The 25,004-nt window shown below is 49.9% G+C and overlaps 2 protein-coding genes across 2 annotated transcripts in view; both read left to right on the top strand.

Moving 5' to 3' along the window:
- The window catches only part of LOC141106558 (NACHT, LRR and PYD domains-containing protein 12-like), a 283,337-nt gene that overhangs the window by 57,970 nt on the left and 200,363 nt on the right, over positions 1 to 25,004 (top strand). Inside the window, exon 6 of the mRNA XM_073597415.1 lies at positions 9,003 to 9,092. Within this exon, the coding sequence (XP_073453516.1) occupies positions 9,003 to 9,092 (90 nt within the window). The remainder of the gene's footprint in view (positions 1 to 9,002; positions 9,093 to 25,004) is intronic.
- Positions 1 to 25,004, top strand: part of LOC141106559 (NACHT, LRR and PYD domains-containing protein 3-like) — a 392,742-nt gene that overhangs the window by 302,405 nt on the left and 65,333 nt on the right. The window lies entirely within an intron of this gene.

Genomic DNA, 25,004 nt, shown 5'->3' with positions numbered 1-25,004 from the left:
TGTATTAGTGTCACTGGTGACGCTAGTTAGGGAGGTAAATATTTAGGTTCGCCGTCAGCGTTTTATAGCGTCAGGGACCCCCATATACTACCTAATAAATGTTTTAACCCCTTGATTGCCCCCTAGTTAACCCTTTCCCCACTGATCACCGTATAAGTGTTACGGGTGACGCTGGTTAGTTTGTTTATTTTTTATAGTGTCAGGGCACCCGCCGTTTATTACCTAATAAAGGTTTAGCCCCCTGATCGCCCAGCGGTCATATGCGTCGCCCCAGGCAGCGTCAGATTAGCGCCAGTACCGCTAACACCCACGCACGCAGCATACGCCTCCCTTAGTGGTATAGTATCTAAACGCATCAATATCTGATCCGATCAGATCTATACTAGTGTCTCCAACAGTTTAGGGTTCCCAAAAACGCAGTGTTAGTGGGATCAGCCCAGATACCTGCTAGCACCTGCGTTTTGCCCCTCCGCCCACCCAAGTGCAGTATCGATCGATCACTGTCACTTACAAAACACTAAACACATAACTGCAGCATTCGCAGAGTCAGGTCTAATCCCTGCAATCGCTAACAGTTTTTTTGGTAGCATTTTGGTGAACTGGCAAGCACTAGCCCCAGGCAGCATCAGGTTAGCGCCAGTAGCGCTAACACCCACGCACGCACCGTACACCTCCCTTAGTGGTATAGTATCTGAACGGATCAATATCTGATCCGATCAGATCTATACTAGCTTCCCCAGCAGTTTAGGGTTCCCAAAAACGCAGTGTTAGTGGGATCAGCCCAGATACCTGCTAGCACCTGCATTTTGCCCCTCCGCCCGGCCCAGCCCAGCCCACCCAAGTGCAGTATCGATCGATCACTGACACTTTCAAAACACTAAACACATAACTGCAGCGTTCGCAGAGACAGGCCTGATTCCTGCGATCGCTAACTGTTTTTTGGTAGCGTTTTGGTGAACTGGCAAGCACCAGCGGCCTAGTACACCCCGGTCGTAGTCAAACCAGCACTGCAGTAACACTTGGTGACGTGGCGAGTCCCATAAGTGCAGTTCAAGCTGGTGAGGTGGCAAGCACAAGTAGTGTCCCACTGCCACCAAGAAGACAAACAGGCCCGTCGTGCCCATAGTGCCCTTCCTGCTGCATTCGCCAATCCTAATTGGGAACCCACCACTTCTGCAGCGCCTGTACTTCCCCCATTCACATCCCCAACCAAATGCAGTCGGCTGCATGAGAGGCATTTTTATGTCCTCCCCAGTACCCCTACCCAACGAACCCCCCCAAAAAAGATGTTGTGTCTGCAGCAAGCGCGGATATAGACGTGACACCCACTATTATTATCCCTCCTGTCCTGGCAATCCTGGTCTTTGAATTGGTGAATGTTTTGAACGCTACCATACACTAGTTGAGTATTAGCGTAGGGTACAGCATTGCACAGACTAGGCACACTTTCACAGGGTCTCCCAAGATGCCATCGCATTTTGAGAGACCCGAACCTGGAACCGGTTACAGTTATAAAAGTTAGTTACAAAAAAAGTGCAAAAAAAAAAAAAAAAATATATATATATATATATATATATATATATATATATATATAAAATAAAAAAAATAGTTGTCGTTTTATTGTTCTCTCTCTCTCTCTATTCTCTCTCTATTGTTCTGCTCTTTTTTACTGTATTCTATTCTGCAATGTTTTATTGTTATTATGTTTTATCATGTTTGCTTTTCAGTTATGCAATTTTTTATACTTTACCGTTTACTGTGTTTTATTGTTAACCATTTTATTTGTCTTCAGGTACACAATTCACGACTTTGAGTGGTTATACCAGAATGATGCCTGCAGGTTTAGGTATCATCTTGGTATCATTCTTTTCAGCCAGCAGTTGGCTTTCATGTAAAAGTAATCCTAGCGGCTAATTGGCATCTAGAATGCTTTTACAAGACATGGGAGGGAATGCCCCCCCCCCCCCACCATCTTCCGTGTTTTTCTCTGGCTCTCATGTCTCAGCAGGGAACCTGCTTCACCCAGCTGAAAATAGAGTTGATGAGAGACCAGAGTGGCTCCAAACATCTCTATGGCCTAAGAAACCGGAAGCTACGAGCATTTTATGACTTAGATTTCGCAGGGTGTAAACAGCGCCATTGGGAAATTGGGAAAGCATTTTATCATACCGATCTTGGTGTGGTCAGATGGTTTGAGGGCAGAGGAGAGATCTAGGGTCTAATAGACCCCAATTTTTTCAAAAAAAGAGTACCTGTCACTACCTATTGCTATCATAGGGGATATTTACATTCCCTGGGATAACAATAAAAATGATTAAAAAAAATGAAAGGAACAGTTTACAATAAGATAAAAAAGCAAAAAAAAATAAAAGGAAAAAAAAAAAAGCACCCCTGTCCCCCCTGCTCTCACGCTAAGGCGAGCGCAAGCGTCAGTCTGGCGTCAAATGTAAACAGCAATTGCACCATGCATGTGAGGTATCACCACAAACGTCAGATCGAGGGTAGTAATTTTAGCAGTAGACCTCCTCTGTAAATCTAAAGTGGTAACCTGTAAAGGCTTTTGAAGGCTTTTAAAAAAGTATTTATTTTGCTGCCACTGCACGTTTGTGCGCAATTTTAAAGCATGTCATGTTTGGTATCCATGTACTCGGCCTAAGATCATCTTTTTTATTCCATCAAACATTTGGGCAATATAGTGTGTTTTAGTGCATTAAAATTTTAAAAAGTGTGTTTTTTCCCTAAAAAATGCGTTTGAAAAATCGCTGCGCAAATACTGTGTGAAAAAAAATGAAACACCCACCATTTTAATCTGTAGGGCATTTGATTTAAAAAAATATATAATGTTTGGGGGTTCAAAGTAATTTTCTTGCAAAAAAAAATAATTTTTTCATGTAAACAAAAAGTGTCAGAAAGTGAGGCACGGAACGAGAAGGACTGAAAGGAGGGGTAGTGTAGGGCCGGGCATGACACTGTGCCCAAGGGAGACACGGAGAGGGTTAACAAAATAAGGAGAAAAGTAGTATGGGTAAAAGGGGAGGTAAGTTGGGAAACTTTGTGAGAAAGGGGAGTGGTGGTATTTAAAGGGGGGAGGAGTAAAAGGGGGCAGTGTGAGGAGAGTGCATCAGAGGAGGCAGTTTTTCCCACCCTCCCTCCCTATAATGTTATATAGTATGTGTGCAATATTTTGAGTAGTTGTTGTGCTGTTTTTTCTCTTTTGCAGGAACTGAACGGGTCGTCATGACAGCAGAGGTGGTCAGTTTGGTTGGGGGGCTGTTTTATTCTGGTGGTCTTTGATGGGGGCGGTAAACGGATGGATTAAAAGGGGTGGGGGGGGCTCATCATTTGCATGTTCCCCTCCGGTGTATTCCTGAACGTTGGAGGGAACACTGGGTTTGGTGGCGCTGCGGGAAGCGGTCGTCTCCGAGCGGCTACAGCTGGAGGCCTATTTGTTTGGTAAAAGTCCCGCAGTGCGTTGGTTATCCGTGGCTATATATTTATATATATATTTGGAAAAGGTGGGTCACCGTCAGAGACCATCAGACTGGGGTTAACAGTTATGTTATTAATGTGTCATTGTTGGTTTTATTGGTTATTTTATTGGTTATTTATTTGGAGTATTTATTTGGAGTTTTAATAAAGAGGCTGTTGTGGCCATGTTACTCCATAAATAAAAGGTGTGGTCTCATCATTTTAGATGGGGTGGTTAAGTTATGGGGGGGTTTTTTGGTATGTAAAGGGGGAATTGCAAATTGGGAATGGGTGACATTTGGTCTACACTGGTCAAGGGCTTTGTCTTCAAGTGGTTAGAAGAGTGGGTGATGTGTGACATAAGCTTCTAAATGTTGTGCATAAAATGCCAGGACAGTTCAAAACCCCCCCAAATGACCCCATTTTGGAAAGTAGACACCCCAAGCTATTTGCTGAGAGGCATGTCGAGTCTATGGAATATTTTATATTGTGACACAAGTTGCAGGAAAAAGACAAATTTTATTTTTTTTGCACAAAGTTGTCACTAAATGATTGCTTCTCCTGAGTACGGGGATACCACATGTGTGAAACTTTTTGGGAGCCTAGCCGCGTACAGGACCCCGAAAACCAAGCACCGCCTTCAGACTTTCTAAGGGCGTAAATTTTTTATTTCACTCTTCACTGCCTATCACAGTTTCGGAGGCCATGGAATGCCCAGGTGGCACAAACCCCCCCAAATGACCCTATTTTGGAAAGTAGACACACAAACTATTTGCTGAGAGGTATAGTGAGTATTTTGCAGACCTCACTTTTTGTCACAAAGTTTTGAATATTGAAAAAAGAAAAAAAAATGTTTTTCTTGTCTTTCTTTATTTTCAAAAACAAATGAGAGCTGCAAAATACTCCCCATGCCTCTCAGCAAATAGCTTGGGGTGTCTACTTTCCAAAATGGGGGTCATTTGGGGGGGGGTTTGTGCCACCTGGGCATTTTGTGGCCTTCAAAACTGTGATAGGTAGTGAGGAGTGAAATCAAAAATTTACGCCCTTAGAAATCCTGAAGGCGGTGATTGGTTTTCGGGGCCCCGTACGCAGCTGGGCTCCCAAAAAGTCCCACACATGTGGTATCCCTGTACTCAGGAGAAGCAGTTGAATGTATTTTGGGGTGCAATTCCACATATGCCCATGGCCTGTGTGAGCAATATATCATTTAGTGACAAGTTTTTGTAATTTTTTTTTGTCATTATTCAATCACTTGGGACAAAAAAATTAATATTCAATGGGCTCAACATGCCTCTTAGCAATTTCCTTGGGGTGTCTACTTTCCAAAATGGGGTCATTTGGGGGGGTTTGTACTGCCCTGCCATTTTAGCACCTCAAGAAATGACATAGGCAGTCATAAACTAAAAGCTGTGTAAATTACAGAAAATGTACCCAAGATTGTAGACGCTATAACTTTTGTGCAAACCAATAAATATACGCTTATTGACTTTTTTTTACCAAAGACATGTGGCAGAATATATTTTGGCCTAAATGTATGATTAAAATTGAGTTTATTGGATGTTTTTTTATAACAAAAAGTAGAAAATGTCATTTTTTTTCAAAATTTTCGGTCTTTTTCCGTTTTATAGCGCAAAAAAAAACGCAGAGGTGATCAAATAACATCAAAAGAAAGCTCTATTTGTGGGAAGAAAATGACACGCATTTCGTTTGGGTACAGCATTGCATGACCGCGCAATTAGCAGTTAAAGCAACGCAGTGCCAAATTGTAAAAGGTGCTCTGGTCAGGAAGGGGGTAAATCGTTCCGGGGCTGAAGTGGTTAAAGTGGAAGTCCATGCAAAAATGAAAATCCCTACATCTATACACACTACAACTACTAACCCCTCTATCCCTTTAAAGAAAAAACGAGTATACATACCTTTTTGGAAGCTGATCTGACCCGCTCCGACTCGATCTCCAGTGGCGGAAGCTCTGCAGAGGACATGCCCGACAACCGCAGTGAAATGCATGAGAAGTGACGTTACCCATAGACTTACTATGGGGGCTTCCGTTGTCTTCCGTTTTCACTGCATCCGCCTCCACAGTGAAGCCACGGCTGAACAGCTCAGTGTGGGATCCGGTCAGAGCGGGTCAGATTGTCTTCCAAAAAGGTACTGTATGTATACTCGTTTTTTCTTTACAGAGATAGAGAGGTTAGTGTTAGATCGGTGTTGTGTATAGATGTAGGGATTTTAGTTTTTGCATGGACTTCCACTTTAATCCTTCTGTTTCTTCATGTCATCCCAGGCAGACTCCATGATGTTGAGATAAGGGCTCTGTGGGGGCCAAACCATCACTTTCAGGACTCCTTGTTCTTCTTTACACTGAAGATAGTTCTTAATGACATTGGCTGTATGTTTGGGGTTGTTGTCCTGCTACAGAATAAAGTTGGGGCCAATCGCCTCCCTGATGGTACGATAGATAAGTTACTGCCTGTATTTCTCATCATTGAAGACACCAAATATATTCTGCAGCAGGACAACAACCCCAAACATACAGCCAACGTCAATAACAACTATTTTTTGGGAGAAGAACGAGGAGTCCTGGAAGTGATGGTTTGGCCCCCACAGAGCCCTGATCTCAACATCATGGTCTCTGTCTGGGATTACATGAAGAGACAGAAGGATTTGAGGCAGCCAACATCCACAGAAGATCTGTGGTTAGTTCTCCAAGATGTTTGGAACAACCTATCTGCCGAGTTCCTACAAAAGCTGTATGCAAGTGTAGCTAGAGGAATTGATGCTGGTTTGAAGGCAAAGGGTGGTCACACCTAATATTGATTTGATTTGAATTTCTCTTTCTGTTCATTTATTTTCCATTTTGGTAATTGATAAAAATAAACTATTAACCCTTCTATTTTTGAAAGCATTCTTCATTTACAGCATTTTTTTCACAACTGCCTATAACTTTACACAGCAATATACAAAAGTTTTGATAATAACACAAGTATTAATTTTCATAAAGTCTGCTGCCTCAGTTTTTATGATGGCAATTTGCATATACTCCAGACCTCCAGAATGTTATGAAGAGTGATCGGAAGAATTGCAATTGATTGTAGAGTTCCTTGCCATAAAAATTAACTTAATCCCATAAAAAAAATTCCACTGCATTTGTGAAGAAGGCTTCAGGGCGCCCAAGAAAGTCCAGCAAGGGCCAGGACCTTCTCCTACAGTTGATCCAGCTGAGAGATCGGGGCACCACCAGTGCAGAGCTTGCTCAGGAATGGCAGCAGGCAGGTGTGAGGACATCTGCATGCACAGTGAGGTAAAGACATTTGGAGGATGGCCTGGTGTCAAGAAGGACAGCAAAGAAGCCACTTTTCTCCAGGAGAAACATCAGAGACAGACTGATATTCTGCAAAAGGTACAGGGATTGGACAGCTGAGGACTGGGGTAAAGCCATTTTCTCAGATCAATCCCCTTTCCGATTGTTTGGGGCATCTGGAAAAAACCTTGTCCAGAGAAGAAAAGATGAGCGCTACCATCAGTCCTGTGTCATGCCAACAGTAAAGCATCCTGAGACCATTCATGTGTGGGGTTTTCTTCTCAGCCAAGGGAGGGGCTCACTCACAATTTTGCCTAAGAACACAGCTATGAATAAAGAATGGTACAAAAACATCCTCCGAGAGCAACTTCTCCCAACCATCCAAGAACAGTTTGGTGATGAACAATGCCTTTTCCAGCATGATGGAGCACCTTGCCATAAGGCAAAAGTGATAACTAAGTGGCTTGAGAACAAAACATCAACATTTTGGGTCCATGGCCAGGAAACTCTCCAGACCTTAATCCCATTGAGAACTTGTGGTCAATCCTCAAGAGGCGGGTGAACAAAAAAACTCCACAAATTCTGACAAACTCCAAGCATTGATTATGGAAGAATGGGCTGCCATCAGTCAGGATGTGACCCAGAAGTTGATTGACAGCATGCCGGGGCAAATTGCAGAGGTCTTGGGAAAAAAGGGGTCAACACTGCAAATATTGACTCTTTATATAAACCTAATGTAATTGTCAGTAAAGCCTTTGACATGTATGAAATGCTTGTATTTTACTTCAGTATACCATAGTAACATCTGACAAAAAGATCTAAAAACACTGAAGCAGCAGACTTTGTGAAAATGATTATTTGTGTCATTCTCAAAACTTTTGGCCACGGCTGTATATCCCGCTTCAGCTCTGGAAGGTTTACCCCCTTCACGGACATTTTTACGATACGGCACTGCGTTACTTTAACTGACAATTTGGCGGTCGTGCGATGCTGTACCCAAAATAAATTGATGTCCTTTTTCCCACAAATAGAGCTTTCTTTTGGTGGTATTTGATCAACTCTGCTGTTATTTATTTTTGAGCTATAAACAAAAAAATACTGACAATTTAGCAAAAAAAAAACAAAAAAACAAAAAAAATGTTTTTTTACTTTCTGCTATAAAACACATCAAATAAAAAAAAGTAAAAAAATCTAATTTCTTCATTAATTTAGGCCAACATATATTCTGCTACATATTTTTGGTAAAAAAAAAAATCCCAATAAGCGTATATTGATTGGTTTGCACAAAAGTTATAGTGTCCAAAAACCATGAGATGTGTGTGTGTGTGTGTATATATATATATATATATATATATATATATATATATATATATATATATATATATATATATATATGTATATATATATATATATATATATATGTATATATATATATATATATATATATATATATATATATGTATGTATGTATGTATGTATATGTATTGGAATTTTTTATTAATAGCAGTGGTGGTAATCAGCGACTTATAGTGGGACTGTGATATTGCAGCAGACAAATCGGACACTAAATGACACTTTTTTGGGGACCAGTGACACTAATATAGTGATCAGTGCTATAAATATGCACTGTCACTGTACTAATGACACTGGCTGGGAAGGGATTAACATCAGGGGCGATCAAAGGGTTAAATGTGTCCCTATGGAGTGCTTGCTAACTGTGGGGGAGGTGCTTGTACTGTTGGAAGGCAGAGATTCATGTTCCTGCTTAGCAGAAACACAGGATCACTTCCTTCCCTACAGACAGAACGGCGATATGCCTTGTTTACATAGGGAGAGCACCGTTCTGCTTCTCTCAGGAATCATCAGCGGGTCCAGCGGGAATAATGATCGATCACAGCGGGAGTGGGTGGCTGGCAGCAGGCATCCGCGTCCCAGACCCGGAAGTGCAAAATCACATACCTGTACCTGTACGTGATTTTGCACAGGAGAGCCACCTTGCCACCATATATGCATTGCATCGAGGCAGAAAATCAAACCAATCACTGATCTGATGAAAAAAGGGTGTATTGATTAAATCTATATTCAGGTAATCTGAATATGGCAAGTTTGGGGGGTGGGGTGGGGTCAGGGGCATATTTTGGCAATTCTACCTTGGGTATAGGAGAATCTTGCTCTGGCAATGGGTAGTGGACAATCACATGTAATGTCTTTGTAATATCTTTTTTTCTTGTAGTTTTCAGGAAGTGACTTCCCCACTAAAGTATGAAGTACCTCTTGATCTTTCCTGGTTGGCTCACCCACAGAGTAATATCAGGGAATTAAGGTAAGACAATGTCTATTTTTTGCATAGATATAGAAATGTTAAGCAGTTTATATATTGGTTTTCTCCAGTGCTTCCTTGTATCCTCAGTTATTTTTCATTCCGGTGGATAGAGCTTCTTCTCTCACCTGTCCACTTTGCTCTTGTATTTCCCTTTTTCTTTGCTTCTTGGATTAGAAATGTCTTCTTCATAAATGTGAAGTGGCGGGCCGTCCATTAGGGGTGCACAGGTGCCGCCCTCCCATCCATGCATTCGACCCCCTGATCTACATGCAGATTCCAATGGGGGTTTGAAGCACGTGATTGGAGCCAGACGCTCTAATAGGCTTTAAAAAAGGGTGGGCTCCGGGCCCAGAGCACTGGGCCCGCCCCGAAGCCCACCCAGTTGTGTGACAATAGCGAAGATTAGCGGGACTCAGTGAGCCTCTTCAATTCTTAAGGCCGTAGTAAAGCTAAGGCCTCCCAGGGCCTGCACATTTCTACATGGGACCTCACATTATTACTCAACTACCTGTCTGTTCCAAAATCCATGATGGAGTTGTCGCTATGGGAATTGTCGGTAAAGACCGCTTTCCTGGTAGCCAAAGCTAGAAGGGTTTCTGAGTTGGCGGCTCTAGAGTATAAAGAACCCTATAAGTCCTTCCTGGAAGACAGCGTTATTCTGCTCCCAATGCTGGATTCTATTCCAAAAGTGGCCTCAACATTCAATCTAAATCAAGAAATCGTGTGCCTACTTTTCATCCGGAATATGGACAAAAAGTAGTTTGGACATCGGGGAGACACTGAAGATGTATATCCATGCTACCCCAACTTTCACAGCATCAGATTGCCTGTTTGTGGTTCCCAGAGGTTCACGCAAGGGGGCCAGAGCTTCGCGCAGAGTGATTGCTTCTTGGATTTTGAAAGTGATCTCCCTCTCATATAAGGATAGGGGGTTGGCCCTTTCGGTAGAAATAACAGCGCGCTCCACAAGAGGCGTCGCAACCTCCAAGCAGCCACCTGTGAAGACTCAATGAAGTCAATATGCAATGCGGCAACGTGGTCACCCATACAAACCTTAATTTCTCATTATCGCACAGATCCGTCATTATTGACAACTGTTTATTTTGGCAAAACGGTTATGTCGTTAGCGTGACAGGACAGAGATCATATATACACTGTACATACACTGACAGGACAGAGATCATATATACACTGTACATACACTGATAGGACAGAGATCATATATACACTGTACATACACTGATAGGACAGAGATCATATATACACTGTACATACACTGATAGGACAGAGATCATATATACACTGTAAATACACTGATAGGCCGGAGATCATATATACACTGTACATACACTGATAGGCCGGAGATCATATATACACTGTACATACACTGATAGGCTGGAGATCATATATACACTGTACATACACTGATAGGCTGGAGATCATATATACACTGTACATACACTGATAGGACAGAGATCATATATACACTGTACATACACTGATAGGACAGAGATCATATATACACTGTACATACACTGATAGGACAGTGTACATATATACACTGTACATATATACACTGTATATACACTGATAGGCCAGAGATCATATATACACTGTACATACACTGATAGGACAGAGATCATATATACACTGTACATACACTGATAGGACAGAGATCATATATACACTGTACATACACTGATAGGACAGAGATCATATATACACTGTAAATACACTGATAGGCCGGAGATCATATATACACTGTACATACACTGATAGGCCGGAGATCATATATACACTGTACATACACTGATAGGCTGGAGATCATATATACACTGTACATACACTGATAGGCTGGAGATCATATATACACTGTACATACACTGATAGGACAGAGATCATATATACACTGTACATACACTGATAGGACAGAGATCATATATACACTGTACATACACTGATAGGACAGAGATCATATATACACTGTACATACACTGATAGGCTGGAGATCATATATACACTGTACATACACTGATAGGCTGGAGATCATATATACACTGTACATACACTGATAGGCTGGAGATCATATATACACTGTACATACACTGATAGGCCGGAGATCATATATACACTGTACATACACTGATAGGCCGGAGATCATATATACACTGTACATACACTGATAGGCTGGAGATCATATATACACTGTACATACATTGATAGGCCGGAGATCATATATACACTGTACATACACAGCAATAACCTCAACACCTCCCCCCTCAACACAACTCCTCTCCTCTGCCCCAATATTTAGCCCCCCACCCTCCCCAAATCTTCACCATCCTACCCATGGTTACCTTTCTGGCTTATTGTCAGCTCCAGAACTTCCCCAGCCAGGTAGGAGAATGGGGATCACACTGCTGCAGCTCACCAAGCACTTCCCTCCCTCCTCCTGCCATTGAACACTCTGCACTCTGCCTGCACTTGTCCCCTGAGCAGAGCAGACAGGCTGCTGTAGGAGCCATTGTTCTGCCGAGAAAGTTCCTCTCGGCGGATAAGGACCCCCCTCTACTGCACAGGCTCAGCGCTTTCGCGGTAGGAGGCGGCGGAAATAGCCAAAGGCGAATAGAAAAGAAATCAGCTGTACACGGCGCCTATAAGAGGGCCCCTCGCGGGCTCGATTCGCTCGCCACGCTTCGGGCACAGCCTCGCTTCGCTCGGCACTTTTTTATTCCCCCTCTAGGTCCACTTGGATGGTGGGGCTTCAGCCTGGACCCAGGGCGCAGGCGCCATGTACAGCTGATTGAAGTTTTTCATCTTCAGCTATTTTCGCAGCTCCTAGTCATTCATACTGCGCAAGTGCTGCGCCTGCGCAGTACAAGGGGGACCTTATCTGCCGGGGGAACTTTCTCGGCACAACACAGCGGCCTTCCTTCCAGCACCTCGCCCCGCCCCTCTACAGCCAGATTTGGATATCTGATGGGATTCGCCTTTGTCATACATACTATCTACAAGTATCCTGGTCACCTTTGTTACATCTCCTGGGATCCTAATCTATATAAGCTTATTCGACACAGTGGCTGTACACCCATCTGTGTCCAATTGCTCTGGTAAGCCCCCGACTTTTACATACGGTGGTGGACCTATCAACACTATACTCAGAGGCGGCTCTAGGCTTTGTGAGGCCTTAGGCAAAACTTACACATGAGGCCCCATGGACTGGGACGCTCCGTGATGAGGCCGCTATTCCTCAGGCTGCGGGCAGTATCTGATTTGTCCGTCAGCTCCTAATCCACAGAGTCCCAGCGGAGGTAGGCGGAGCCGCCGGCGTCAACTTCAGTGATTGAGAACAGGCAAATTAGGCGGCCACGAGGCCCCTGTGAGTGCGAGGCCTTAGGCGACCGCCTAATTTGCCTAATTAGAGAGCCACCTCTGACTATACTACTTTTTTCACACTTCTTGGTGTTACTGATACATATACCTCAGCGGATGTTTCATGGAGTTATCTTTCCACACCAGTTTATGTCAGATATGTACACTTTAAGTGGATGTTCTTGGGACTCAATTTTCAACAAGTGTGTCAATTAATAATAATATCTGCTAACCACGTCAATCTTGTATATTTATTAACCATATCCATGTACACTTTTGGGATATATTCACATTGTATGTCATGAACCAATGTCAGTTATTACCTATTTTCTAGCGCTGCACTTCCTCCTTGCATTTCTTGAACTTTCTCGGCAAGACACCGGTGTTGTAAAAATTCCTGTGACCTATGCAGAGTCTCGACCCACGTCACTTCCTGTGCAGCTACGTCAGCTTTACTGCGCATGCGCGACTTCACCGTGGCTTTACCGCACGTGCACAGCCTCTCCTTTCAGTCGAGGAAAATTTTAGATTCGAGCGGGCGGCTACGTCAGAACATAGCTGACGGCGGGGCCTTACCGTGCATGCGCGACTGCACTGTGGCTTTACTGCACGTGCGCAGCCTCTCCTTTCTGTCGAGGAAAATTTTAGACTCGAGCGGGTGGGCGGAGGCAGTGCGTGTACATTATCATTACATTACATTATTGTCAGCACCGCCTCCTGCCTCACCCTGCCCCTAATACGCCCCTAGCCTGCTCTGGAGAAGGGGGCGGGCATGGGACAAGGTTGAGATAAAATATAGAGCTGCCCCACACCTAGCCTGCTCTGCTGAAGGGGGGCGTGCCCATTTCCTGCATAGCACAGTCTATATGAATGGGGCAAAGTCAAATGCAGCCATTGTGCCCATCATATGCAGCCATTGTGCCCTTCAAATGCAGCCACTTGTGCCCATCATATGCAGCCATTTGTGCCCATCATATGCAGCCGCTATGCCCATCATATGCAGCCATTGTGCCCATCAAATGCAGCAACTTGTGCCCATCATATGCAGCCATTGTGCCCATCATATGCAGCCACTTGTGCCCATCATATGCAGCCACTTGTGCCCATCATATGCAGCCACTTGTGCCCATCATAAGCAGCCACTTGTGCCCATCATAAGCAGCCATTTGTGCCCATCATATGCAGCCATTTGTGCCCATCATATGCAGCCATTTGTGCCCATCATATGCAGCCATTTGTGCCCATCATATGCAGCCATTGTGCCCATCATATGCAGCCATTGTGCCCATCAAATGCAACCATTTGTGCCCATCATATGCAGCCATTTGTGCCCGTCATATGCAGCCACTTGTGTCTGTCATATGCAGCCACTTGTGCAAATCATATGCAGCCATTTGTGCCCATCAAATGCAGCAACTTGTGCCCGCCATATGCAGCCATTTGTGCCCATCATAATCAGCCATTTGTGCCCATCGAATGCAGCCATTGTGCCCATCGAATGCAGCCACTTGTGCCTGCCATATGCAGGCACTGTACCCCATCATATGCATCCACTGTGCCCCATCATATGCAACCAGGCACGCCCCCCAGCTCGGCTGTCACTGCACTAACACCCTCCAGCCCCCGCATCTTGCGGCACTTACCGAGAGTGATGGGGCTTCCTTCTCTTCTGTAGTTGCGGCTGTGGCTCCTGTATCTGCTCGGCTCCTCAGGCTTCCTCTGCTATGTCACTACTTCCGCCAAAGCGTTAGGTATCCAATAGGATCGCCTAATGCCTTGGCCAATCGGGAGACAGGTCTCACTGACCTGCCTGCTGATTGGCAAGGAGGAACGTTAGTGTGAAAATAGCGAAAATTCATTTGCTATGCCACACAACAGGGTGAGATCGGGACGCAGTGCTCTGCGTCCCGAGCCCACCCTATTTTGAAGCCTATTAGAGCCTCTGGCTCTAATCACATGCTTCAAAATACACTCCCCGCCTATCCCCGCCATAGTAATTCATGTGTCCGGCGTCCTGAAAAGGGCTGGGCACATGAATAGGGAGGGCGGCAGAGGTGACAGGGGGTGCGGCGCCCGTGTGCCCACAAGGCACGGACCACCACTGGTCTTTGATCTCTGTCAAGTTCTGGGGGCTGGATCCCCTCCGCTGCTTTTCCTCCAATCAGGGGCCAAAGAAGCTAAGTGCTAGTTTACCTGTAGCCCTCACACTGGAAACTTGTACACCATCATCATGGTGTCCCAGGATGGTGGGTACCGGGTTCCCTGAGGGCAGAGCACGTGTGACCCGCTTTTGGGTCACTGGTGGCTTAGGGAGAAGGAGAGGGTCTCTGGGTGGACATGGGAGAGATTGCTCCTGGGTGGATGTGGGAGAAGGAGAGGGCTCCTAGGTAGACGTGGGAGAAGGAGAGGGCTCCTAGGTAGACGTGGGAGAAGGAGAGGGCTCCTAGGTGGACGTGGGAGAAGAAGGAGAGGGCTCCTGGGTGGCCGGAGAAGGAGAGAGCCCCTGGGTGGCCGGTGGAGAAGGAGAGAGCCCCTGGGTGGCCGGTAGAGAAGGAGAGAGCCCCTGGGTGGCCGGTAGAGAAGGATAGAGCCCCTGGGTGGACTTGGGAGAAGTAGGGCTCCTGGATGGCCAGAGAAGCCCCTGGGTGGCCGGTGGAGAAGGAGGGAGCCCCTGGATGGCTGGGGGAGAAGGAGAGGGCCCCTGGGTGGCCAGTGGAAAAGGAGAGAGCCCCTGGGTGGCCGGTAGAGAAGGAGAGAGCCCCTGGGTGGCCGGTGGAGAAGGAGAGAGCCCCTGGGTGGCCGGTGGAGAAGGAGAGAGCACCTGGGTTTTTGGAGGAGGAGAGGGCCCCTGGGTGGCCATTTAGTCAATAAGAGGGCCCCTGGGTGGCCGTGGGAGAGGGAAAGGGCACCTGGGTGTTTGGAGGAGAAGGAGTGGGGCCCTGGCTGTTTGAAGGAGAAGGAGATGCCCCCAGGGTTGGCCAAAATTGGAAGAGCTGGTCCTTGGGTGGTTGGAGGAGAAGAGGGTGCCACCCTTCTCCCCTGAGGACAGGAACACCCTTCTCTCCCCCGGAGGATGGGGACACTGGAGGATGGGGACACCCTCCTCTGGGGGAGAGAAGGATGTCCCTGTCCTCCGGGGGAGAGAAGGCTGTCCCCATCCTCCGGTGTCCCCATCCTCCAGGGGAGAGAAGGCTGTCCCCATCCTCCGGTGTCCCCATCCTCTGGAGGAGAGAAGGATGTCCTCGTCCTCCGGGGAGAGAAGGCTGGCGCCATCCTCCGGGGAGAGAAGGCTGGTGCCATCCTCCAGGGGAGAGAAGGCTGTCCCCATCCTCCGGTGTCCCCGTCCTCCGGGGGAGAGAAGGGTGTCCCCGTCCTCCGGAGGAGAGAAGGGTGTACCCATCTTCCGGGGGGAGAAGGCTGTCGCTGGAGGACAGGGACATCCTTTTCTCCTCCAGAGGATGGGGACACCCTTCTCTCCCACTGTGGACGGGGACCCCCTTCTCTCCCCTGGAGGACAGGGACACCGGAGGATGGGGACACCCTTCTCTCCCCTGGAGGACGGCGACAGCCTTCTCTCCCCTGGAGGACGGGGACAGCCTTCTCTCCCCTGGAGGAAGGGGACAGCCTTCTCTCCCCTGGAGGACGGGGACAGCCTTCTCTCCCCTGGAGGACGGGGACAGCCTTCTCTCCCCTGGAGGACGGGGACAGCCTTCTCTCCCCTGGAGGACGGGGACAGCCTTCTCTCCCCTGGAGGACGGGGACAGCCTTCTCTCCCTGGAGGACGGGGACATCCTTCTCTCCCCCGGAGGACAGGGACAGCGGAGGATGGGGACAGCGGAGGATGGGGACAGCCTTCTCTCCCCCGGAGGATGGGGACACCGGAGGACGGGGACAGCCTTCTCTCCCCCAGAGGACAGGGACAGCCTTCTCTCCCCCTGTGGACGGGGACCCCCTTCTCTCCCCCGGAGGACAGGGACACCGGAGGATGGGGACACCCTTCTCTCCCCTGGAGGACGGCGACAGCCTTCTCTCCCCCAGAGGACGGGGACATTCTTCTCTCCTCCAGAGGATGGGGACACCCTTCTCTCCCCCAGAGGACAGGGACACCAGAGAACGGAGACACCCTTCTCTCCCCAGAGGACAGGGACACCCTTCTCTTCCCAGAGGACAGGGACACCCTTCTCTTCACCGGAGGACGGGGACACCCTTTCTCCCCCAGAGGACGGGGACACCCTTTCTCCCCCAGAGGACGGGGACACCCTTTCTCCCCCAGAGGACGGGGACACCCTTCTCTCCCCCAGAGGACAAGAACAGACTTCTCTCCCCCAGAGGACGGGGACACCCTTCTCTCCCCCGGAGGATGGGGACACCGGAGGTAGGGGACACCCTTCTCTCCCCCGGAGGACAGGGACAGCCTTCTCTTTCTGGAGGATGGCGCCAGCCTTCTCTCCCCGGAGGATGGGGACACCCTTCTCTCCCCCGGAGGATGGGGACACCGGAGGTAGGGGACACCCTTCTCTCCCCCGGAGGACAGGGACAGCCTTCTCTTTCTGGAGGATGGCGCCAGCCTTCTCTCCCCAGAGGATGGGGACACCCTTCTCTCCCCCGGAGGATGGGGACACCGGAGGTAGGGGACACCCTTCTCTCCCCCGGAGGACAGGGACAGCCTTCTCTTTCTGGAGGATGGGGACAGCCTTCTCTCCCCGGAGGATGGGGACAGCCTTCTCTCCCCTGGAGGATGGGGACAGCCTTCTCTCCCCTGGAGGATGGGGACAGCCTTCTCTCCCCTGGAGGATGGGGACAGCCTTCTCTCCCCTGGAGGATGGGGACAGCCTTCTCTCCCCTGGAGGATGGGGACAGCCTTCTCTCCCCTGGAGGATGGGGACAGCCTTCTCTCCCCTGGAGGACGGGGGCAGCCTTCTCTCCCCTGGAGGACGGGGACAGCCTTCTCTCCCCTGGAGGACGGGGACAGCCTTCTCTCCCCTGGAGGATGGGGACAGCCTTCTCTCCCCTGGAGGGCGGGGACAGCCTTCTCTCCCCTGGAGGACGGGGACAGCCTTCTCTCCCCTGGAGGACGGGGACAGCCTTCTCTCCCCTGGAGGACGGGGACAGCCTTCTCTCCCTGGAGGACGGGGACATCCTTCTCTCCCCCGGAGGACAGGGACACCGGAGGATGGGGACAGCGGAGGATGGGGACAGCCTTCTCTCCCCCGGAGGATGGGGACACCGGAGGACGGGGACAGCCTTCTCTCCCCCAGAGGACAGGGACAGCCTTCTCTCCCCCTGTGGACGGGGACCCCCTTCTCTCCCCCGGAGGACAGGGACACCGGAGGATGGGGACATGCTTCTCTCCCCTGGAGGACGGCGACAGCCTTCTCTCCCCCAGAGGACGGGGACATTCTTCTCTCCTCCAGAGGATGGGGACACCCTTCTCTCCCCCGGAGGACGGAGACACCCTTCTCTCCCCAGAGGACAGGGACACCCTTCTCTTCCCAGAGGACAGGGACACCCTTCTCTCCACCGGAGGACGGGGACACCCTTTCTCCCCCAGAGGACGGGGACACCCTTTCTCCCCCAGAGGACGGGGACACCCTTTCTCCCCCAGAGGACGGGGACACCCTTTCTCCCCCAGAGGACGGGGACACCCTTTCTCCCCCAGAGGACGGGGACACCCTTCTCTCCCCCAGAGGACAAGAACAGACTTCTCTCCCCCAGAGGACGGGGACACCCTTCTCTCCCCCGGAGGATGGGGACACCGGAGGTAGGGGACACCCTTCTCTCCCCCGGAGGACAGGGACAGCCTTCTCTTTCTGGAGGATGGCGCCAGCCTTCTCTCCCCGGAGGATGGGGACACCCTTCTCTCCCCCGGAGGATGGGGACACCGGAGGTAGGGGACACCCTTCTCTCCCCCGGAGGACAGGGACAGCCTTCTCTTTCTGGAGGATGGCGCCAGCCTTCTCTCCCCGGAGGATGGGGACACCCTTCTCTCCCCCGGAGGATGGGGACACCGGAGGTAGGGGACACCCTTCTCTCCCCCGGAGGACAGGGACAGCCTTCTCTTTCTGGAGGATGGGGACAGCCTTCTCTCCCCGGAGGATGGGGACAGCCTTCTCTCCCCTGGAGGATGGGGACAGCCTTCTCTCCCCTGGAGGATGGGGACAGCCTTCTCTCCCCTGGAGGATGGGGACAGCCTTCTCTCCCCTGGAGGATGGGGACAGCCTTCTCTCCCCTGGAGGATGGGGACAGCCTTCTCTCCCCTGGAGGATGGGGACAGCCTTCTCTCCCCTGGAGGATGGGGACAGCCTTCTCTCCCCTGGAGGATGGGGACAGCCTTCTCTCCCCTGGAGGACGGGGACAGCCTTCTCTCCCCTGGAGGACGGGGACAGCCTTCTCTCCCCTGGAGGACGGGGACAGCCTTCTCTCCCCTGGAGGACGGGGACAGCCTTCTCTCCCCTGGAGGACGGGGACACCCTTCTCTCCCCCAGAGGATGGGGACACCCTTCTCTCCCCCGGAGGAAGGGTGTCCCTGTCCTCCGGTGTCCCCCTCCTCTGGGGAGAGAAGGGTGTCCCCATCCTCAGGGGAGAAGGGTGGCACCCTCTCCTCCTCCAACCACCCAAGGACCAGCTCTACCAATTTCGGCCAACCCTTTGGCTCTCCTTCTCCCACGACCACCCAGGGGCCCTCTTATTTACTAAATGGCCACCCAGGGGCCCTCTCTTCCCCCAGCCACCCAGGGGCTCTCTCCTTCTCCACCGGCCACCCAGGGGCTCTCTCCTTCTCCACCGGCCACCCAGGGGCTCTCTCCTTCTCCACCGGCCACCCAGGGGCTCTCTCCTTCTCCACCGGCCACCCAGGGGCTCTCTCCTTCTCCACCGGCCACCCAGGGGCTCTCTCCTTCTCCACCGGCCACCCAGGGGCTCTCTCCTTCTCCACCGGCCACCCAGGGGCCCTCTCCTTCTCCACCGGCCACCCAGGGGCACTCTCCTTCTCCACCGGCCACCCAGGGGCCCTCTCCTTCTCCACCGGCCACCCAGGGGCCCTCTCCTTCTTCACCGGCCACCCAGGGGCCCTCTCCTTCTCCCACATCCACCCAGTAGCCCTCTCCTTTTCCAAAAGTCACCCAGGAGCCCTCTCCTTCTCCCCCGGCTGCCCAGGAGCCCTCTCCTTTTCCCATGTCCACCCAGGAGCCCTCTCCACCGGCCACCCAGGGTCTCTCTCCTTCTCCCATATCCACCCAGGGACTCTCTCCTTCTCTACCGGCCACCCAGGGGCTCTCTTCTTCTCCTCACTAAGCCACGCAGGGGCTCTCTCCTTCTCCCCCGGCCATCCAGGGGCTCTCTCCTTCTCCACTGGCCACCCAGGGGCCCTCTCCTTCTCCACTGGCCACCCAGGGGCCCTCTCCTTCTCCACTGGCCACCCAGGGGCCCTCTCCTTCTCCCACATCCACCCAGGAGCCCTCTCCTTCTCCACGGCCACCCAGGGACTCTCTCCTTCTCCCTAAGCCACCCAGGGGCTCTATCCTTCTCTGGCCACCCAGGAGCCCTCCTTCTCCCAAGTCCACCCAGGAGCCCTCTCCTTTTCCACCAGTCACCCAGGAGCCCTCTACTTCTCCACCAGCTACCCAGGGTCTCTCTCCTTCTCCCTAAGCCACCCAGGGACTCTCTCCTTCTCCCTCAGCCACCTAGGGACTCTCTTCTTCTCTACCGGCCACCCAGGGGCTCTCTCCTTCTCCACCATCCACTCAGGGGCTCTCCCATTCTCCCCCGGCCACCCAGGGGTTTACTCCTTCTCCACCTGCCACCCAGGGGCCCTCTCCTTCTCCCACGTCCACCCAGGAGCCGTCTCCTTCTCCATGGCCACCCAGGGGCTCTCTCCTTCTCCCTAAGCCACCCAGGGGCTCTATCCTTCTCCGGCCACCCAGGAGCCCTCTCCTTCTCCCACGTCCACCTAGGAGCCCTCTCCTTCTCCCACGTCCACCTAGGAGCCCTCTCCTTCTCCCACGTCCACCTAGGAGCCCTCTCCTTCTCCCAAAGTCCACCTAGGAGCCCTCTCCTTCTCCCAAAGTCCACCTAGGAGCCCTCTCCTCCCAAAGTCCACCTAGGAGTCCTCTCCTTTTCCCACGTCCACCCAAGAGCAATCTCTTTCTCCCACGTCCACCCAGAGACCCTATCCTTCTCCCTAAGCCACTAGTGACCCAAAAGCAGGTCACACATGTGCTCTGCCCTCGGAGGACCCGGTACCCACCGTCCTGGGATGCCATGATGATGGTGTACAAGTCTCCAGTGTGAGGGCTACAGGTAAACTAGCACTTAGCTTCTTTGGCCCCTGATTGGAGGAAAAGCAGCGGAGGTGATCCAGCCCCCAGCACTTGACAGAGATCAAAGACCAGTGGCGGTCCGTGCCTTGTGGGCGCATGGGCGCCGCCCCCCCCTGTCACCTCTGCTGCCCTCCCTATTCATGTGCCCATCCCCTTTCAGGATGACGGACACATGAATTACTATGGCCGGGATAGGCGGGGGTATATTTTGAAGCACGTGATTAGAGCCAGAGGCTCTAATAAGCTTCAAAATAGGGTGGGCTCGGGGCACAGAGCACTGCATCCCGATCTCACCCTGTTTGGCATAGCAAATGAATTTTCGCTATTTACACACTAACGTTCCTCTTTGCCAATCAGCAGGCAGGTCAGTGAGAGCTGTCTCCCGATTGGCCAAACCATTAGGCGATCCTATTGGATACCTAACGCTTCGGCGGAAGAGGTGACATGGCGGAAGAAGCCTGAGGAGCAGAGCAGACACAGGAGCCACAGCCGCCACTACAGAAGAGGAGGAGGAAGCCCCGTCACTCTAAGTGCCCCAAGACCGGCCGCGCGCACGAGGGGGTTAGTGAAGTGACAGCCGAGCTGGGGGGTGCACCTGGTTGCATATGATGGGGCACAGTGGCTGCATATGATGGGGCACAGTGGCTGCATATGGCAGGCACAAGTGGCTGCATATGGCGGGCACAAGTGGATGCATTTGACGGGCACAATGGTTGAATGAATGAATGAAAGATTTGTAGAGCGCTGAAAATGCAAACTGAATCACCTCAAGGCGCTAGAATGCGTTCTCTGTTGCCAGCTTCTTAGAAAAGGAAGGTCTTTAGTTTTTTCCTGAAGTCCTGATGGTTTTCTTCCATGCGGATGTGGGTCGGAAGAGCGTTCCATAGTCGAGGTCCTTGGTCCTACTTTGCTTTGTAGCGGTATTTGGGAATGATGAGGAGGTTTTGGTTAGCTGATCGAAGACTGCGATTAGGTGTGTAGTGTTTTAATTCCTCCTGGAGATATAGCGGAGCGTTTCCTTGTATGCATTTGTGGGTGAGGCAGAGGGTCTTGAATGTGATCCGATTCTTTACGGTTAGCCAGTGTAGGCACTTTAGGGATGGGGAAATAGATTCCCAGGGTTTTTTTCCTGTTAACAGCCTTGCCGCTGTGTTTTGGATGAGTTGTAAGCGCGCAAGCTGATATTGGGGTAGTCCTACGTAGAGAGAATTTGCGTAGTCGAGTCGGGAATTGATGATTGTTCCCACAACTGCCACTTTGTCTTCTTCTGGGATGAAGGGGATGAGTCTACGTAGCAGGCGCAGGAGGTGGTGGGATCCGCTAACTACTGATCCTATTTGAGCATCCATTGTCATTCCTGAGTCAAAGATGACTCAGAGACTCTTGGCTTTGGTGCTTGGAGAGATGGTCGGTCCGAGGATGGTGGGAGGTGTCCACGGAGTCTTAATTTTGGAATTTTTGTTAGCGTGTAGGAGAAGTTCTGTTTTTGAACCGTTAAGTTTGAGGGAGCTGCTGGTCATCCAGTCATCTATTAAAGCGAGGCATTCCTCTAATTGCTGATGATGGTTTTTTTGTCCGGTGATGCGAAAGTAGGGTTGGGTGTCATCAGCGTATGAGTGGAAGCAGAGGTCCATTTTCCTGATGATATTGAGAAGTGGGCGGATGTAGATGTTAAATAGCACTGGTGACAGGGGTGAGCCCTGAGGGACTCCGCAGGAGATTGCCTGGGTTTCCGAGGTGAATGTTCCTAGTTTCACTATCTGAGAGCGATTCTCTAAGAAGGATGCAAACCATTTTAGAGCAGGAACTGTAGCTCCTGCCACTTCTGAGAGGCGGACAAGTAAAGTATTGTGGTCCACTGTATCAAATGCTGCGCTGAGGTCTAACAGTACCAGGAGACATGATTCTCCGTCATCTGCTGCTTCAAGGGCGTCGTCCCATATTTTGAGGAGTGCGGTTTCTGTGCCATGGCCCGGGTGGAAGCCTGATTGCAGAGGGTCCAGGAGTTGGTGTGTGTGCTGGTGGCATTGTAGCTGCTGTACTACTGCTTTCTCCATAATCTTGGAGATGGTGTTGAGGCTTGTTATCGGTCTGCGGCAGTTAGGGTCCTTAGGGTCGAGATTGTGTTTCTTTAGCAGGGGTTTGACGATGCCTTGCTTGAGGGAGGTTGGTACAGTCCCTTCTTTGAATGATTGATTTATGAGGTGTGTTAGAGTAGGGGCCAAGATGTTGGAACATTCTTTCAGGAGTTTTGTGGGAATGATTTCGTTTGGTGATGTGCTGTCTCGAAGGCTTCTGATGATGTTTATAGTCATGTCAGTGGTGATTGGGGACAAAGAGAAATTTGGTCCTTGTGTGATGTTCATGTCGATATCCTCTTTTTGCTTTGGTTGAGTGAGGTTGGTTGTTCTTTCCTGATGAATTGATTTCCGGATGTTGTCGATTTTGTCGATGAAGTAATCCGATAATTCATTGCAGAATTCTTGAGTATCGTTTGCTGGGGGCTCTAAAGCAGGTCGGGTTCATTGACTGAGTGACTAATTTGAAAAGTTCCCGCGGACGGTTTAGGGCAGTTGAGATGGTGTCCGAGAAATGTTCTTTTTTGGCTTTGAAGATTGCCTTGTGGTATTTCACAGTAAGTTCTTTGTAGTTGGTATGGTTTTCCTTGGTGGGATTTCTTCTCCATGCTCTTTCAGCTCTTCTACGTTCTTGCTTGAGTAGGGTGGGAGTGGCATTAAATCATCTTGAGTTTTTATTGCGGATGGGTGTTCTGCGTTTTGGCGCCACTGAGTCTGCTGTTTGTAGTAATACTTCTTTAGGGAGTTGAGTGTTTGTTCCGTTGAGAGGTTTGAGTTTAGCAAAAGTATTTTGTTTGATAATGTGGTTTTGAAGAGTTCGGAGTGTAGTTTCTTCTGGGATCTATTCCAGTTTGTTGTTGTTGCCCGTTTCTGTTTTTTGAGGGTGGTGTTGGTGGTGATTTTAAATTTGATAGCGTGGTGGTCCGTCCACGGTAGTGGAGTGTTGTCAAGTATGTCGATGTCCATATTCTGTTTGAAGATGAGGTCTAGAGTGTGTCCTGAACCGTGTGTGGGAGCATTTATCAGCTGTTGAAGGCTTAGTTCTTCCATTTGGTTGACGCAACGGTTGCAATAAAGTCTTGTGCAGAGTTTGCCCAGAGGTTAAAATTCCCAAGTACCAGCAGGTTTTTGGTTTTCAGGGTGTGTATTGAGAAGAATTCAGTGAGTGGAGTAAGGAGATTGGTCTTTGGTCCTGGTGGTCTGTAGCATAGTAGTATGTGAATGGTGTCTTAAGGTGTTGTTTAAAGATGCAGTGAGAGAGTTTCCATGAAAGGCACTGAGTTCTGTAAAGTTGGTTTGGTAAACCCAAGGTGCGATTTGAAAATCACTGCTAGGCCTCCTCCTTTTTTTCCTATTCTATGCTCAGTTAGGATACTGTAGTTCTCGGGCACCAATTCAGTTAGGATGGTGTTGCAGTCAGGTGCTAGCCAGCTTTCTGTAATGAAGAGGCAGTCAATGTTGTTTTCGATGATAAAGTCGTGGATTTCCAGCCTGTGCTTGACTGCAGATCTGGTGTTGATCAGGGCGCATGCTAGTTGTGGTTGGATCTGGATATGGTTGCATATGATAGGCACAATGGCTGCATATGATGGGCACAAATGGCTGCATTAGACGGGCACAAATGGCTGCTTATGATGGGCACAAATGGATGCATATGGCAGGCACAGGTTGCCTCATTTGATGGGCACAATGGCTGCATATGATGGGCACAAATGGCTGCATTTGACGGGCACAATGACTGCATATGATGGCCACAAATGGCTGCATATGATGGGCCCAAGTGGCTGCATTTGACAGGCACAATGGCTGCATATGACAGGCACAAATGGCTGCATATGACGGGCACAAATGGCTGCATATGACGGGCACAAATGGCTGCATATGACGGGCACAAGTGGCTGCATATGACGGGCACAAGTGGCTGCATATGACGGGCACAAGTGGCTGCATATGACGGGCACAAGTGGCTGCATATTATGGGCACAAGTGGCTGCATATTATGGGCACAAGTGGCTGCATATTATGGGCACAAATGGCTGCATTTGAAGGGCACAAGTGGCTGCATTTGAAGGGCACAAGTGGCTGCATTTGAAGGGCACAATGGCTGCATATGATGGGCACAATGGCTGCATTCGACTTTGCCC

The sequence above is a fragment of the Aquarana catesbeiana genome, linkage group LG08 (genome assembly GCF_042186555.1).
Source record: "Aquarana catesbeiana isolate 2022-GZ linkage group LG08, ASM4218655v1, whole genome shotgun sequence".
Taxonomy (NCBI): domain Eukaryota; kingdom Metazoa; phylum Chordata; class Amphibia; order Anura; family Ranidae; genus Aquarana; species Aquarana catesbeiana.
Note: the sequence above shows the minus strand (reverse complement) of the source record. Positions and strands in the feature narration are given on the sequence as shown.